This window comes from Ursus maritimus, unplaced genomic scaffold (assembly GCF_017311325.1).
Source record: "Ursus maritimus isolate PB19 unplaced genomic scaffold, ASM1731132v1 scaffold_2, whole genome shotgun sequence".
In the NCBI taxonomy this organism is placed as follows: Eukaryota; Metazoa; Chordata; class Mammalia; order Carnivora; family Ursidae; genus Ursus; species Ursus maritimus.
Window position 1 is genome coordinate 45,387,881 of NW_024424452.1, and position 17,671 is coordinate 45,405,551.

The 17,671-nt window shown below is 55.1% G+C and overlaps 1 protein-coding gene across 3 annotated transcripts in view; it reads right to left on the reverse strand.

Moving 5' to 3' along the window:
• Positions 1 to 14,184: 14,184 nt before the first annotated feature.
• OLFML2B (olfactomedin like 2B) overlaps positions 14,185 to 17,671 on the reverse strand; it is a 36,605-nt gene continuing 33,118 nt past the window's right edge. For all 3 annotated transcript variants that reach the window (XM_040635963.1, XM_040635962.1, XM_040635965.1), the window contains exons 7-8: positions 15,699 to 15,875; positions 14,185 to 15,232 (exon numbers count right to left, since the gene is read on the reverse strand). In XM_040635963.1, the coding sequence (XP_040491897.1) occupies positions 14,631 to 15,232; positions 15,699 to 15,875 (779 nt within the window). In that variant the 3' untranslated portion in view covers positions 14,185 to 14,630. The remainder of the gene's footprint in view (positions 15,233 to 15,698; positions 15,876 to 17,671) is intronic.

The window sequence follows — 17,671 nt, forward strand, 5'->3', positions numbered from 1 at the left end:
TGCCTCAAACACCGCTCTAGGCTCACTAGTCCTGCTCTCTTATTTCAGTCTTCCCAACAACCCGGTCCCTATCACGGTTACATGATTAGGAAGAATACCCAGGATCTGGACCCAAGCAATCTAGCTACAGCCCGTGGACTCTTGGCCACCATACTGTTCCATCTCCAGACACACACATCCCATGTAGGTCCTGCCCTGATGGAGCTCACAGTTGGCCTGTGGCGTCAGATATGGAAACACACAAAATTAAGAACATGAGGGTTCTCTTAGAGGCAAAAGTACATGTGTTTCCCTCTTCTGCCGAGAAGGTTAGCCGACATCGGAGGATGGGCTGAGCAGCAGAAAAGAAAGTGGGACTGAGCCACAAGGCTTGGTCTCTGGGTGCTGGAGCTGTCAAATGTAAATCCTCTTTATCGTCCCAAACCTTCAGTGAAAGCCTGCTGCTCACACAGCTTTGTTCAGGAAGAAAAGGAACGGGGGGATGCTTGCCGTGGAACTGGTGAGAACAGCACGCAGAGAGTAAAGCAGGATGATTCAAAACCAAAGAGTCCAGAGGTGAACAGGGAAATCCGTCTTCCCCCTACCCCACCAAATCCCATGGGATTGTCCCCTGGAACTTCCCTCTGTATGTGCGGTATGGGTAAAGCCAATTTGCAGGTCTCGAAGGAGAACCACAGCTGACATTTGGAATGAATCTCACACGGTGCCACGAACAGAGGGCTCTTCTCTCACATACTCTGCAACGTATCTAACTGTTCTCGTTAGAAAGGTAGACCACTTTCCGGTGTTTTGTTTACCCTATTGGATCTATAGCCTGTTTCGCTCCATCATACCCATTTGGTGTGGTCTGCACACCAATGCCAGCAGAGAATCCGGCCCTCAGTTCACTTCCTAACAGCTGACGCGTGTTGAAGACTTAACCTCTGCCAGACTGGGCTAAGCATTTACGAGCATTAGCTCACTAGGCTTTACGGCAGCCTTCTGACATATGCACCATTATTCATGTGTTCCAGATAAAGAAATTGGCACAGAAGATGAAGGAACTTGCCCAAGAACTTACAACTAGCACATGCCAGAGCTGGGATTGGAAATGAAGTCTCTCCTGATTTTAAAAACCACATTCCTTCCACTATGCCACGTTGCCACTCATCCTTTAAAGCCACAAAGGAAGCAACAGGAGACAAAGTAGAGAGAAAGAAACAAAGCCACATATCACAGGCAACCAGGGGGTGGAGGTATGTTCAGGAAAGAGGGATGATAGGAAAGACACAAGATCCAACAGTGCCTGTGGATTTTCTGCGAAATCCTTCCCTCTGAAGCCACATGCTCAGTGCTGGCTGCATGTGGAGCCCACAGGGGCCTGTGCCCTGCTTCTCCCGGACCTCAGTCCTTGTGGTCTGCATCCTGGATGAGTGACCCAGTGGGGTGAAGACGAACTGGGTGCTCCCATAACTGAAGGCCCCAGGCACAACTGACTTCCCACCCTGCTCATGTCCGGGGGCCCAAGTGTGACAGCCCTGTCCCCAGACTGCAGCCACTGTCTACTCTTTCCACGACAAGGTCTTTCTACAAAGTTTTCACTGCAGAATTAACTTCTAGTACGGATGCTGACTGTAGATGGGAAAAGATGCTTCTGTAAGAGATCACCGACCTCCGGATCCAAAACTGCAATGTTTCCGTCCAGAAGGAAAGGACAGAAATTTAAAGGAGATGCAACATGGCCATGTTAAGAAGCGGGCCATCTGGTCAGAATAACTATTTGCAGCACTGTCGCTCCTGAAAACTGCTCATTTAGTCTACGGCCATACCACCCTGAACGCGCCCGACCTCGTCTGAAAACTGTTCATTTAGATGGGGGGCCTTGCAGTGCTGACCAGAAAAACCCACCCAACTGTACAGTGTTTCCTGTTGTTGACAGTATAGCCCTACGTGGGTGAGCATCAGCTGATTACAAAGGAAGAGCAGAGAGCCCCCAAAGATGGCCCTGATTCTCATTTCTTCAGTGTCCTGCTTGACTTGCAAAGCCTCCGGGGTTATCTACACTGCAGAGCACCCAGTGGAACTTGCATTCTTGGGCTGCATTTCACCACAGACTGTGGGCTAGAGGTCGTGGCCCCAAATTTTAACAACTTTGCCACAGATTCTAAGTGTTGGCTCAGTCTCAGACATGTACCACCGATCTGTGGGAAACGGCACAGATGAACCAGACAATATCCTTGTCCTCAAAGACATGTGAATGACGTCTCTTCCCTGGGTCCCTGGGGTCACCCTTCTGTTTCCACAGAAAAGTAAAGATAATTTCCAGAAGAGGGTAAGATTGCTGGATAGCCTGAAAAATAAGTTTATTTAGACACAAGCTGCTCTCAGGAGAGCTTCGGGATGGAAGATTCATTGGCCAGTGTCTTTGTCACGGCCGCAGAGCTCACCCACTCACTTGGCCACTGGTCCTAGGACACAAAAGAATGCATTTCACCACATTGTCTCTGGTTTCCTGACGGTACTGGAATTCTCCTCTGCTAAGTGACTTGTTCACATCAGACCCACACATCGCCCCCTCCAGCCTGGCAGCCTGGAGGAAGGCAGTTACAGCAACCCCCACCCCGCGAGCCTGGCTGTTTCCATCAAATCCTCAGCAGGAGGGGAGCTGGAAATTCATCTTAATTTGAACAGTATGAGCAGGATAGACGCTGGAATATTTAACCTCTTGTTAAATGGCTCTACGGGTCACCACTCAGGTGAGCACAACTAGAAGCACATTCCAGTGAGCAGCACATTTGGGGCTAATTCCGTCTCCCCAAGATTTATAACCTGGTACAAGTCAGCAAAGCATGAACAATCCAAGGAGGGAAAAATCTACTCTTAGGTAGATGGAGGGTGGGGGGCTCCCGTAGCAGCATCTTGTCCTTCTTCCTAGGCTCACCCCTGCAAGACAGTGAGCTCCAAAGAGCAGGAAGCCTGTCCATGCCCAAGCCACTGCTATATCCCCAGTAGTGCCACAGTGTGCGTGGAACATGGCACTTTGGGGCATTTTAGGCTAAATCGGTATTTTTTTGTTGAGTTCAAGTATTGAGCATTTAGAAAGCCACAGACAGACTTTGTCTTTCCTGGAGTTACATGACAGACGCATTTGTCGCTTGTGCTGGCACCACACGCTAGCGACATCGCCCTACAAGCAAGCATTCACGGAGCACGTGCAGCCCAGGACACTTGCTGCCCAGTGTGAGGCACGACTGCCAGGGATGCGTGAGAGCCTGCCTGCCCTCAGCAGAGGACGCAACACGAGCTTTCCTCTCCCCTTGCTTATTCCCTCCGACTTCCGTCTGTGGCAAGCTGGAAGAGAACCCGGGAAGAGGCTATAGACCGTGGGTCTGCAAGGATGGCCTCCATTCTGCAGCACTTGGGAACATGCTAGAAATGCAACCTCTCTGGCCCCCGACCCAGACCTACTGAGTCACACTCTGAGGCTGGGCCCAGCAAGCTGTGTTTTCACAAGCCCTCCAGAGGGTTCTGATAGGAGTTTGCGAACCACCCATGGAGCTGCCTGTCGGAGGGGCTGGAGGAAGGAGGGTGGCAGGCTTCCGCCGGAGCCCAGCCCTCCCAGGCTGCCATTGCTGGGGCTTTATGGAAACACCAGGAAAGAATTTCCTGTTGTCACTCCCTTTTTGAAAGTCCGCGGGGGTCCCATCTTGAGCATCCCCAGCCTCCCACCGGTGGTCGCATCACCTGGCCTCCTGCTACTGTGGGCGGCCTCGCTATCGGCTGCAGGGTGGGAACTGGGCCCGGGCCCCTCATCACAAGTGTGCACTCGGTCCGTCCCCAAGTCCAGGACTCGGGCTGCATCCAGGCAGGAGACACCGAGCTGATGGCCTGCTTCCCTGCAGATCTGAGGCTCTCCCGGGGACCGAGCACCCTCTGCTGAGGAAGGGAGAGAGCTCCTAGGCGGGAGCAGGGCTTCACCACGAGGCTGGGAGAGCCCCCAGGGCACGTGGCAGGGGCACCCCAGAGAGAATGCCCCCTCATCCCCCTCCATCACAGCTCTGAAGCTCTGTCTGTGCCCCACACTCTACTGGGCTGGCTGTGGCTCTGACCCCCTTCAGCACAGCACTCTGTTCCTGGCGCCCACACTTTGCACAGTGGAATCACCTGGGGATATTTAAAAACTGCTGCCGCCTGGCCCCCTCCCTCAGATGCTCTGACTTCATGGGTACAGGGTGTGACCCAGCCGGGGGGGGGGGTGCTACCATTTCCCCAGGGGAGTCTCATGTGCAGCAAAGTTTGGGAACCAACAAACGATGTCTTTGGAAGCCAAGACCTAGCTCGCGTTCTAACACTTACAGAGCAGCGCAGCCCTAGAGCTGGAGGGCAGAGCAGGTTCCAGGGACAAGAATTAAGCATGTCTGGATCATCAGAGGCCAGACTCAGCAAATAGTTGGTAAAGAAAGGAGGGGCGGGAGGGAGGGCAGGGAGGTAGGGGTGGCAGCTGGCGAACACTGGATTCACTGGTGGAGATGATGTCAGACATTCCTCTGTGATGTTAGAACTGGGGAAAAGCATGAAAAGACCGGGGCTGTGAAAATGGAACTTTCTGTGAAATGGCATATTCTTGGAAGGAGAGGGAGCGGGGAGGGGAAGGGCCAGGCCAGAGAGGGCACCAGAGGCGGGCCGGCTCCCGGGCCTCGACGTGCAAAGGAAAGATGGTCTGGGTTGGCCTGAGGAGCGGGTGCACGAGGACCACTGCTGACCCAGAGGAGCCTGAAGCCACAGAAGAAAGATGAGCCAGGAGGGACAGAAGGAATCACACAGTTGCTGGGGTTGACTGAAACCCACCCAGCTCCGGCCACATGGACAGTTCCATGAAAAGGCTGAGCGGACAGCCTCTCTCCACAGCAGCCCCTTGGGAAAGGAAGGGACAGGACATGGCAGATGGCGTGCTCCCCCCCACCATCCTCCCATCCCCAGCTCTGAAGGCCTCACAGGAAGCCAGATCCTTCCCCCTGGGGAGTCTCCCGTCCGAGAGATGGTCTCCCATCCAAGAGACGGCAAGGACTGCCCCAGAGGCAGGTGGGGGAGTCCCAGGCGCAGGCCTCTGGCTCCTGTGTTGGGGTGCAGCTCCCCTATCCGAGGCCTGGCACCAGCCCCTCATTCTTAGATCTCACCCTGATGGCTTCCCTCTGGGGGAGGGATCCAAATATGAGGTCACAAACAGAAAAAAGTCTTGTAGACAAAACCAAGAAAAATTACACAGGCTCTTAAATTTGTGGGTGAAAGGCTTTCCACCTACTTGTGCACGATCAGGAGACTTCTCAAGCCCGGGCGTGACTGTAACTCACGCGCGTACAACGAGCCATCTGCAGAGGAAACGCACCAACCAGCCACATGACGTGGCCCCTGAGATACATGGCGCCGCCTGAGAGGCAGGCAGGCAGGTCCCGGGTCCTCTAGCGAGCCGGTTGGGGGTGCGGGCATGAAGACCCCACTGCCCCATGGGGGGATCCGCACTCTTCCCCACGGGGCTGCCTTCCTGAGGGCGTCAAGAGAGATGCCATCGGAGCTCCAGGAACCGTCTGGGGTTACTGGACACTGATCTCAACATTGAGTGCTTCAAGATGCCAACTGTTCCCCACTAGCCAGGTCTCCTCCTCCCTGGGCACCCGGCCCACCACACCAGGCCAGGCCACACGCCCCCGGTGCCTCGGCCCAAGCAGTTCTCTTCCCCTGCAGCGGCGCCCTGGGATCCACACAGCCACCTCTGAGCCCCTCAGAGCTTCCAGTCGGCGGTTTCCTGTGGGAGCGCAGCCAGGGCCTCATCTCTCCACTTACTGGAAGCCTTCCCTCTTCCCGCTCTGCCTCCTGTTCACCCTGACCACTGACCACAGGCCTGACCGCACAGAGGAACAGGAAGTGGATTCCCTGGGGGTCAGAAAGCCGGGGAGCAGAAGCCCACCACTGGCCCCTGAGTTTCAGGGGAGAGGAGAGAAGGGGAACCTCCCGGGACCCTGTGGGTAGAGCTGCCATGGGTAGGACAGTTGTCTTGCAGGAATGCCATGACCCCAGTAGTGCCCCTGTGAAGGCCATCTTTTCTAGAACTGCAACATGGAGGGCAATGGCGCCTCCGTAACAGAAGAGCCATTGTGAGACAAAGAAGTCAGAATGGGGCTCAGGTCATTAGGGTGGGGGAAATTCCACTGCTGACAGAGCAGAGTGGGCTGGAAGGGTCAGAGTGACCAAAGGGCAGCTGCAGCCTGAGGGTCAAACATCCTTCTGTGTGCCCAGAACAGAGCTCTCTGGTGGCAGCCTACACGTCAGCACGTGCATCCACCCCTCTGAGCCAGGCCCTGGCCCAGCTCTGACAGGGACACGGAGCTGTCCTCCAGCAGCAGCCAGGCTTGGGGGAAACATATGCAAGCCTGAGCTATGTGAGGTGTGCTAGGGCACAGGTGAAGAGGGAGGAGAGGATGGGTGCCTCTCCAGTTGAGCCAGGGAGGCCTTCATGAGGGAGGTGGCTTTGGGGTAAGGCCTTCATGGGGGGGGGAATTCCCATAGGTAGTGACGGGGGACTGTCACCCCTCAGGGCCTTGCAGGGGGAGGGAACAGCCTGAGCCGAAGCAGGAAAGGTGAGCTCCAACCTGTGAAGTCTCTTGTATGGGAGGCCTTTTGTGCCCGGGGGAGCAAACATGGCTGGTAGATAACTTTCTGCATCTCGGAGCGCCACTGTGATGCTGAGAATGGTTTTGAGTAACCCAAACTGTTCCTTGAACTTGGATGGCCCTATCGCAGGAAAGTCATACTCTGAGGAGTTTCCTAGAAAGACAGAAGGGTCAACCTGCCAAAAGTGAGTGTTTCCCTGGAAGAGTGTTGCTGTTCTCCAACAACCAGGACACGCCGCATGGTCCTCGGAGTCACTGGGCCCAGTGGCCCTGGGGTCCAAGGATTCCTTCCACGGCACTTTCGACAAGAGCCCTTCGGAACTCGGAAGGTCTTGAACGTCCTCCCAGTGGCCCTTTGGCGAGAGGAAAAGCCAGTGGAGTTAACCTTGACTGAGCCCTACCCTGAGACCTTCTTCCCAGCCACGGCTGGTGGACAAGGAGTGAACGTGCTCAACCCCCATGCTCAGTGTGAAGAGATGAGCTGATAACCTGAACAAGACGGCACAGACAGGAAACCACGAGTTCTCAAGCTCGGGGGCCTCACTGAGGCTGTCGCCACGTGGGGCCACAGGCAAGATAAGCAAGCAGAGGGAAGCAGGAGTTCAGGCCCCGCGGGGAAGAGAGGATGGACACTTCCCAAATTCTCTGTCACGGTCCTGAGAAGACTCTGGTACCTCCCCGAATATCTACGGGACACCTGCTGTGCCCTCACCTCCAGCCGCCATCTGAGCCAGCCTGGGGGAGGGGGGCTGAGAATGCCTACAACTCAGAGATCCCTGGTGAGACCCCCTTCCCCTCTGAGTCTCCGGGCTCAGGCGGGAAAAACCAGCTTATTGTGGTGGGTGGAGGGTGGAGCTGGGGTTCTTCTGAGGGCAGCAGGCGGACTTCCTGACTTTCTCTCCAGCCCTCGCTTTGCCTCTCCAGCCCTGAAGTGAGGCTGCTATGTGACTCTGGGAAGTTCACCAGAGTTTTCCAGCCCGTTCCTGGCACCTGCTGCTGTTGGCTGCACTTTAACTCCCCCAGGCACTGCCAAATTTTCCTTGGTGATCCCAGGCCAGGCGATCTCCTCCAGAGAGCTCAGCTGAGGTCACATGGAAAATAACCCCAGAGCAGAGCCCCACTCCGAGCTGTTTCAGCTGACTTCCCTTTGTTCTGTCTCTCTCCCTCACCCCCCTCCCACAGAGGAAACCGGCCTGCATCCCCACAGGTCACACTACACGCCCCCAAACATAGAAGTGCCACGCAGTAAACATGTGAGACAACTTGTTTGCATCTAATGACTCTGGGAATGCTTTAAAAGTAGAGAACTCCAGGGACACCGTGCCACGAGGTCTCTGTAACCGTTGGCTTCCAGACTACAAGCCCTTCCAGGGGGAAAGCTCTCAGTACAGATGAACCTTGCTTTACACCATAACACATTCCTGAAGAGTCACAGATAATCTACTCATTTCTACTCTGCCTTATTCCAAGGAAACAAAACACAACAGCACGGCAAACACGAAGATGGCAAATTAGAAAAAGGAACTTTAAAAATATAAAATACAAAAAGATGCTCAACATCACTTGGCATTAGGGAAATGCAAACCAAATACCAATGAGATATCACCTCACACCTGTCAGAATGGCTAAAATCACAAGAAACAACAGGCACTCGTGAAGATGTGGAGAAAGGGGAACCCTCTACACGGTTGGTGGGAATGCAAACTGGTGCCGTCACTCTGGAAAATAGTATGGAGGTTCCTCAAAAAGTTTAAACTAGAACTACCCTATGACCCAGCAATTGCATTAGATATTTACCCAAAGAATACAAAAATACTAATTCAAAGGGATACATACACCCCGATGTTTATAGCAGCTTTATCTGTGGTAGTCAAATTATGGAAAGAGCCCAAATGTCCACCGACTGATGAATGGATAAAGACGTCGTGTATATATACAATGGAATATTACGTAGCCATCAAAAGAATGAAATCTTGTCATTTGTGATGACACGGACAGAGCTAAAGAGTATAATCCTAAGTGAAATAGATCAGAGAAAGAGAAACACCATATGATTTCATATGTGGAATTTAAGAAACAAAACAAAGGAACAGACTCTTACCTAGAGAGAACAAGCTGACGGTGGGGGTATGGGGGAAACAGGTGAAGGGGATTAAGAGCCCACTTACCACAATGAGCACTGGGTGATGTACTGAGGTGCTGAGTCACCATATTTTACACCTGAAACTAACATAACATTGTATGTTAACTATACTGGAATTAAAAATTAAAAACTTAATTTAAAAAATATAAAACAGAACCAGAAGGGAGGTAAAGTCAGCATGGACACGTAAAACTCAAGACAAGCTAAGCTTGCAATCGGTAAGACACAATGTAGTCATAAACTCTCCAGCAGCTGGTGCGAACAGAGAAATTTGATTGGTTACTCAAACAGTCATGTGTACACTGAGCTTTGGGAAATTGAATCACATTTCAAATACATTAGTGGCAAGGCTATTAAAGAAAACCTTTGTAGCAAACTTCTAGTTTCATTTTTTTTTGGGGGGGGGCTGCTCTGCAGCCCTTCATCTGGGGAAGTGGCCCTTCCTCACTTGGTGTGATCGGGGTGGGCTGTCACTCACAGAATCCCAGCCTCGTTAGGGAGGCAGGCTTCGGAGCCAAGCTTATGCACCAGACCCTCTCCTGGAAATCTGCATCCTGAATGGAGACACCTGGGGGCTGCAGGCGGTTAAAGCAGCATCTGCCGTGAGGGTATCCTCAGAAGACAACTCACGACAATGTCTGGCTACCTGGAGCCCCAGACCTGACCTAGTTCCGTCCTTCCCATGTCTTGATTTTCCAGGTTTTCCTTGAGTCTACGAACTTCCCAGATTCTTTCCAACAAAATCTTTTTAGCCTAAGCTACCAAAAGTCTATTTCTGTTGCTAACAACCAAGAACTCCTGAAGATATGGATGCTAATAAATTCATGTGGAATAGGAGAATGCTCTCAAAAAGCAAATATTCATCTTGAGTTGCCTTCTTGGAAAGTCACAATCCAAGCCATTTTATTCACCAAAAACAGCACTCAGTTGGGGAACTGGACAAGACTGCCCTTGGGCTGGACCTTGAAGACAGTCTGAGCGTGGAGAAGAGGAGGGTGAGGGTGAGGAAGGCATTCTAGGAGAATGGAACCTCGGGGTGTTACAGGAAGTGGAAATTTTCAGCCACAGCCCCAGGAGACACAAGACCTCACACTCCCAAGGAGGGGCCAGACCTTGTGCTGTATTCACCAGGGAGATGTCCGTAACTGGGTAGAAACTTTTAAACTCTTCACCCACATTAAAAGTGCAAGTAAAAATTGAGTTGGATTTTTTTTTTTTTTCAAAGAGGATGTTTGAATAGGATTCCTTTGGAGAGAGCTTTTCGGAGTGAGCCCTACTCTTCCCCTGGGGTGGGGGCATGCCTGGTGGTCAGCTCAAGTCTAAACGGGAGAGCTTTAAACGGACCTGTTGGGACACTTACCCATGCTCCCTGTAGTTTGGGGGTTACAGTAGTTGAATGACTGACTCCCATTTGGGAGACCTAAGGAGGGAATGTAGGCTGGCTGCTACTTTTCAGCAAAGATTACATAGTGGGGGAAGGAAGATGGAGAGAATCTCAAGCGGACTCCGCACTGAGCGCAGAGCCTGCCACGGGGCTGATCTCGCAACCCTGAAATCACGACCTGAGCTGAAACAGAGTCAGATGATTAGCCAACTGAGCCACCCAGGCGCCCCAGAGTGTGTTCCTTTCTACAGATGATTGGCAGCTGCTGAGAGGCTGATCCAAGGTCACATGAATGCCAAGTGGGGGAGCCAGGACTCATTCCAGGACCTGGAGGAGACAGTTTCCTCCAGCAGACGTCCCACTTCCGTGGGTGGTAGCGGGTGGGAAGAAGGCACATGCACCATCACCCACTTGTGCTCAGATGCGCACTGGCATAAGGGGGGGGGCAGAAGAGAGTGCCCCGCCCATGCTGCTGGGTTGGTTGCAGGTGCTTCAGCCAGCCTCCCGGAGTGCCCGGGGGACCTGGACCAACCTAGGTGGGCAGGGTCACTTCTGTTCCTGTCCTCTGCTGTCCGACTCTGGAGGTCTGCGGGCTGAGCCCCTTGCTGTCTTCTGCTTCTGCCCAAATGTGTCCTCATCACAGGACTTTCTCCGAGCTGCCCATACAAAAAGCCACTCCTTCTCTTTCTCCCATTTTTCTCTAACCATTTCCCTGCTTTGATATTATTGCCACCCGTCGCGTTACACATAAATGTATTTCTTTCTCTCTCCTGCTCTAGAATCTAAGCCCCATGAAGTCAGGACTTAGCCCTGGTCACTCAGGATCCCCACGGGAGGCTCCACGAATATTTGTTCAATGAATAAATGTATACACAAATAAATGAATGTAAAAAGAAAGATGTTAGTCCTTTTTTCTCTACTTCTGAAAATAACGTGGTTGGAAATACCGTCATAGGGGAAAAAAAAAAAGTACACTTGACCCTTGAACAAATGCGGGTTTGAACTGAGCAGGTCCACCTCACATATTGTTTTTCAATAGATATAGTGCAGTGCACGTATTTTCCTTACGATTGTCTTAACATTTCCTTTCCTCTAGCGTACTTCATGGTAAGAATATAGTATATAACACATACAACATACCAAATATGTGTTAATTAACTGTTTATGTTATCAGTAAGGTTTCCGGTCACCAGTAGGTTATCAATAGCTAAGTTTGGGGGTGGGGGCGGGGAGCCAAAAGTTGTACCTGGATTCCCAGGCGCCTAGGTGGCTCAGTCAGTTAGGCATTTTGTTTCAGGTCATGATCTCAGTGTTCTGGGATCGAGTCCTGCCTGGGGCTCCCTGCTCAGCGGGGAGTCGGCTTCTCCCTCTGCCTCCCCTCCCCCGCCCCCCCTTGTGCTTTCTCCCTTTCTCAAACGGATAAAAAGTCTTTGGGGAAAAAAAAGTTGTACGTGGATTCTCAACTGCACAGGGGGGTGGCGCCCCTGAGCCCCGCGTTGTTCAAGGGCCAACTGTCTATCTTCCCAACCCTGAGGAGCACCCACAACGCCCTACGTCAGGGGAGGCGTTGCAGAGTTCAGGGAGACTCAGACAAGCCTGAGAGCGGGAAGACCCCCTCCTGTTTACAGGTAAGGGGAAGACCCAGCAAGGCCCGAACTTACCTGGCCGATGCTCCGTCTGCGCACCTCTGTGGGACGCTCAGTCTCGCATCCTCCGTGTTTCCGCAGCAGAATCCCCTGAAGCGAGGCGGCCTGCCCTGCGCTCGGGGAAGCCGCTTCCGACCACCGACTACCAGGCTTCGGGCGTGCGGTGGCTCTCCCCGCGGCCCGGCCACCGCTTCCCCGTCTTCCTCCTCCCAGCACGTGGGAGCCGCGCCTCACCAGGCCGGAGCTGAGCCCCACGTGGGCTCCTCACGTGGGCTCCTCACGTGGGCTCCTCACGTGGGCTCCTCACGTGGGCTCCTCACGTGGGCTCCTCACGTGGGCTCCTCACGTGGCCCGAGCGGGCGGCCCACTCGCACACACGAGCTGCAGCTGGCAGCCCTCGCTGGCGGGAGGGCGGTGAGCGCACCTTTCCGAGGCGCCCGGGGCGTTTCCAGGTGGGAGCCGGATCCCGGAGTCCCCGAGGGGCTGCGGAGCTGCCCTTCCCACCCCTGACCGGCTGCATCGGGGCCCCCAGATCCCGACCCGGTCGGTCAGGGCGGCTGCTCCCTCGGCTTCGGCACCGCTCCCACCTTGAGGCTTCCCAGGGAGGACGGCCGCGTGCCGTTATCCTCGCAGGCTGGGCGTCTCAGAACTGGTCACCTCGCAGCCCAGCTGGGCCCTGACCGAGCCTCACCCACTTCCGGCGGAGCCCGATCGCTTGTGCCCGCCCGTCCCCGACGGCCGCCCTGTCCCGGAAGCCTGAAGTCCGAGGCCTTTCTGGGCGCCCGGCTTCTGGATTAGCGCAGAGATCTGAGGAGGAAGCAGCTGCGGAGGCCCTGGCGTCGCCAGGACAGCAGCTACGAGCCGCCGCCGGGGCCAGGCACAGGCGGTAGGGGGCAGACAGCTGGCCCTGGCGTCCGGACCCCCAGCGGCCAGGTCGCCAGGAGCGGTGGTGGGACAAGTCCGCGTCGGGAGTCTGGCAGCTGTAAATATATCACTTTCCACACACGGAGGGAGACCCGTGAACATTTCCGGACCTAAGTTCCCACCAGCGACTCCCCGGGGGCTCGCGCCGTTCCCTCAGGGCAGCCCTACCGGGGGCTTGAGTCTCGGCTGTGGTTTCCAACCCGGGGCCTGACAAGAACACTCGTTCCCGCCTCTGGACACGGGCATCGTCCGCCATCTTTCTGAACCCTGGACACACCACCTGTCTCCCTCCAACCCTCCCTCTGCCCAAAACCTGATGGGCACTTGCACTTACTGGGGAAAATTGGACCCAAACAGCCCCAGGACGGAGTGAGGGCGTTTGGATATTCGTTATCTGAGACGATGTAAGCGGAGGGGAGAGCTGAGTGGGGGTTCTGGAAGCCCCCCCCCCCACTGTAGGGAGGTTGTAACCAGCACCAGGAAGGACGCAGGAGCGCGTGTCCGTGTGCGTGCACGTGTGTGCGTGTGTGCGGAGGAGGGCCTGAGGTCTGTGCGGAAGGACCCTGGGCAGCTGCTCCCTAAACGGGGCGGGGGGGGGCACAGCGCAGTGACATGAAGCCCTCGCCTTCCCACTTCATCCTGGGGGCCGGCCCTCCTCCCACAAACTCACCAGTCACTTGTTGCGGCTTTTCTCAATTTTCTGTCTCCTGTTCCGTGTCCTGTGGAGAAAAGGGCAGGCCAGTGGGCTCAGCCGTGCTTAGGGAGAGGTGCAGGCCTCCCCCCCACCCCCCACCTCCCTCAGGTGCTGGTTTCAGAGCCAGAGAGGGGAAGGTGGGCAGGGAAGCCTGGCCAATGTTCATGACAAGTATGAGGAGGGAGAGACAGGCAGACTGACCGTGACCTTCTTCAGCAGTGCCAGGACAGGGTCACCCTCACTCAGCCTCCTGTTTTGTTTTGAAAGATTTTATTTGAGAGAGAGCAAGAGAGCAAGAGCGTGAATAGGGAGGAGGGGCAGAGGGAGAGGGAGAAGCAGACTCCCTCCTGAGCAGGGAACCTGATGTGGGACTCGATCCCAGAACTCTGGGATCAGGAACTGAGTGGAAGACAGACGCTTCATCGACTGTGCCCCCCAGGCGCCCCGAGCCTCCTGCTTCCTGCGGTGCCTACCACCCGTCCTTGCAATGACTAAGGAATGAACAGCTTCCCACCTTAGGAAAATGACCAGAAAAAAGCAGAACAGAGCAAGGAAGCTGGTGTGCGGGTGGAAGAGGAGTGCTCGGTGCCTTGAAATGGAAGCACACGTGGGGTCGGCGGGGTGCAGGGCCCCCCCAGGCAGCCCCCTCAGCAGCAAACGGGGATCAGCGCCCACTGAGACTCCTGGGGCAGGAGCGACCCTGCCCCACACAACCGTGCTGAACAAAAACACATTTGGGGATGGTTTTACATTTTTTCTTTATTTAAAAAAAAAAGCATTTTTCTGGGTTTTTAAAACTTCTCCAATACATAAAAATTTTCCCGCCCCTTAACACTTCTTTCTTGCCTCCTTCACTCCTGCTCCTGGTGCCTGCAAGACACGGATGGAGTACCCTTTTCGACAGGTAAGATCTGGGAGCTGGAGGGGTTGAGGGTTTGAAGGAAGGTGGTTCCTGGTCAAAAGGAGAAGTCTATTTGCACAAAAATATAAACCGTGGAAGATGAGACCAGCACATACGTGTATGGATTGATCTACAATCCACTTAAAAAAAAATAGACCCAAACTGTCATTTTACAGTTACAATATTATACAAAATAATATATATTTTTTAAACGACACATACGCATCCACACACACACACGCACGCAAGGTGCCGGGAGCCCCTCTGCACTTCTGCACGTGGGGCCAGCTGTCAGTAGGCGAAGATGACGTGGTAGGTGACCTGGTGGCCATTGTCCCAGGCGTAGAGCAGGCGGTCCTTGGGGTTGTAGTCTATCTGGGTGGTATAGGAGTACTCGTTCTCGAACAGCAGCCGGGGCACGATCTGCGTATTGGTGTGGGTGTCGAAGGCGTAGGAGATGTTGGCGTTGCGCTGGTTGTAGCTGTCCACGGCATACAGCACCCCGCAGATGACGAAGCAGTTGCCGTAGAAGTTGCGCCGCAGCCCCGTGCGCCACGTGGTCTCCTTCTGCGTGCTCAGGTCCACGGCGTTGAGCTTGCTCAGCACGATCACCTCCTGGCTGAAGCCCTCATCGTCCAGGGCCGGATAGATGAGCCACAGGCCGTTCTCGTCCACGGCGAAGTCCACGTCCGAGTGGCCCTGCCACCGCCAGGGGGTGGCCTCCTCGTAGGCCACGTCGTGGAGCATGGCCCAGGCGGCCACGAAGCGCTGCTTCAGGTCGTACTTGATGATGTTGCGGGTGAAGGCGCGGTTGTAGTAGAAGGCGCCGTTGTACACCACGTGGCCCGTGCCGATCCAGCTGTACGGGAGCTTGTAGGAGTTGCTCCAGCGACCTGCGCGTGAGGGCAGGGCTTCAGGAAGGGGGCTGGGGGGTAGGGCAGGGCAGCAACGGGGGTTGGGGGGCGGTCCTCAGTCCTGGGGCTGTGTCTCCTGTGTCTCAGCTCCGCCACTTTCTAGTTCTGTGCAGCAAACGGCTTCACGCTGGTGAGCCTCTTCACGCTCCTCCCACACCCCGAGGAACAGTTTCCCCTCCCGGGGGTTCCCTCCCTCAGGCCCAGCTCTAGGAAGGAGGGCTATCTCCCTGCTACTCCCCTACCCCAGGCCCTGGACTCCAGGAGCATAGCACAGACAATGTGGGGCATGCGGAAGGGGGAACCTCCGTGACCAGGAAGGTCCCTTCACCATCGGAAGACGGGGACCCCTTCTGGTCCGCGGGCACCTCCCAAAGCGATCTGACAGTGATGGGAGCAGGGGGGCGTGAGGACGGGAGGAACCCCCTAGTGGGCGCAGGGCACATACCTTGTTTGAAGTTCTCCAGGTTTCGGAACTCTACCAGGGTGTTGCCATAGTAATAGTTGGTGACGTAGATCCGCTCATCCTTGGCCAGGGGGTCCTTCATCCAGGCCCCCTCGTTCCGCCCGTACGTGTTCTGGGTGGTTGGACCCGTGATCGTGGACAGGGTGTCTTTGCATCTTCCTGATGGCAGAGAGAGGGAGGCGGGGTTGGAATGAAGGTAGACCCGAAGCCCGTGGAACCTGTGCCCCCCCATCTGTGACTCCTGGGGGGCTTCTGACTGCAGCCTGGACACCTCGGCATCATCTGCTCATCCTCCCATCAGTCTTATACTCCACTCCTACAAAGCCACCCGCTACCGCAGTCCTCTGACTTCTCAATCCTACAAACTCATCCCTCAAGGACCTAAGCTCCAATGTTCTTTTCTGACACCACATCTTCCTCTGAAAAAACGTTCTACTTGGACTGGATTCCATCTGTTCCCACAGTGTGTGAATGAGCCTCTCACTGTCCTCTTCCCTCTCAATGACGCTCATGCCTCCCCCTCCTCCCTCCATGACTGCCTCTACCCAAGCATGGAGGGAGCTGGGCTGGGGCTTTCCTCCTTGTCCTTGGTCCTCAGGATACAGACTCTGGAGGAATACATGGCCACAGGGGAAGCGTGAGCAAAGCTGAGGACTCTGCCACACGTGACCCAGGAACACAGGGCCCCACCAGCAGCTGAGCTGCCCCAAGGGGTGTGGCCCAGGGTATTTGGGGCCAGGTCAGTCTTGACTGAGCGTGGATGTTCGAGCCCCTGAGGCGCACCTGCTGGGTCCTACAGAGCTGTCCTCAAGCCTGTGCCCCTGTCACTACTGTGGGCAAGATGCCAGGGTCCCCCTCTGGGGAACTGGAGGAATAGGGGACCAAGTGCCATATAAGCAGCTTGCTCTGGCTGTAGGAGCCCCTTCTAAGCCAAGTCTGCTTTCGTGGGACAGGAGCTCAGTCATATACTCCTCAGGAGCTCTTTGGGGTGACCTAGGGCCCAGGAGGGGCCCTCAAAGGCCACCAGCACTCTGCTGAGTTCTAGACCAAGTAGAAAGCCTAGAATGCTTAATATGTAGTGTTATTTATTGAGCACGGCCCTCACAGATACTGGAATTGTGTGTGACCCCTGAGGACATGCGCTTTCTGTGCCTGCACTGGTGGGTTACAGAGGAAGCGGGAAGGTGAACCCTGCCCTGACACTGCCCCCAGCAGTGTGCTTTCACCAGCAGATCACCCCCCACATGCCATCAAGACTGGCAGACAGATGGGCGACAGTGACAAGAATAATTGGCCCCTGATGTTCACCTGGACAAAACACAGCTCGGATTCAGGGCTCTCTCAATTCTAGACCACCCTCATTTCCCAACTGTTCCAGTCCGTTCCATCCATCCTGCTCCCCCACTCGTGGTCTGAGGAAGGAGCTCAAGCTGGCAGGACAGGGCAGGCGCGGTGCCCTTGGCTCCGGGCCTGGGGCAGCAGGCAGCTGGAGGTGGGATGCACACTGTTTCCCAGGCAGGCCCCACAGCAGGGTGCAATTGGCAGTGTTCAGGCAGCTCTGTGTGGGGCTCATTAGGTCCCAATCTGATGGAATGGGGAGGGATTCAGTCTCCGCAAGACAAACAACAGAACCGACCAGCCAAAGCCTCATTCCCCTACAACTGAGCTCATCTGTTCAAGACAATAAAAGAGAAGGTTCTTGCTGAGCCCAGGCAGCAGCGGTCTGGTGGAAAATAGCTCACTCCCTGGCACTGAGCGGGGGCCATGCTTCCTCTACACTGAGGTAAGCCCTAGTGTGCCGTCCCCTGGAGGAGCATTTCCATGTGCCCCTGTCCCCTGGCAAGGCCCAGCAAGGACACGGACTCCCTGTCTCAGAGGCAGGGCGGCCCCTAACCCATGCCCCAGAGCCCCACAGATGGGAGGCAAGGGGTTCCCGTCAGGGGGCTGCCATGGCT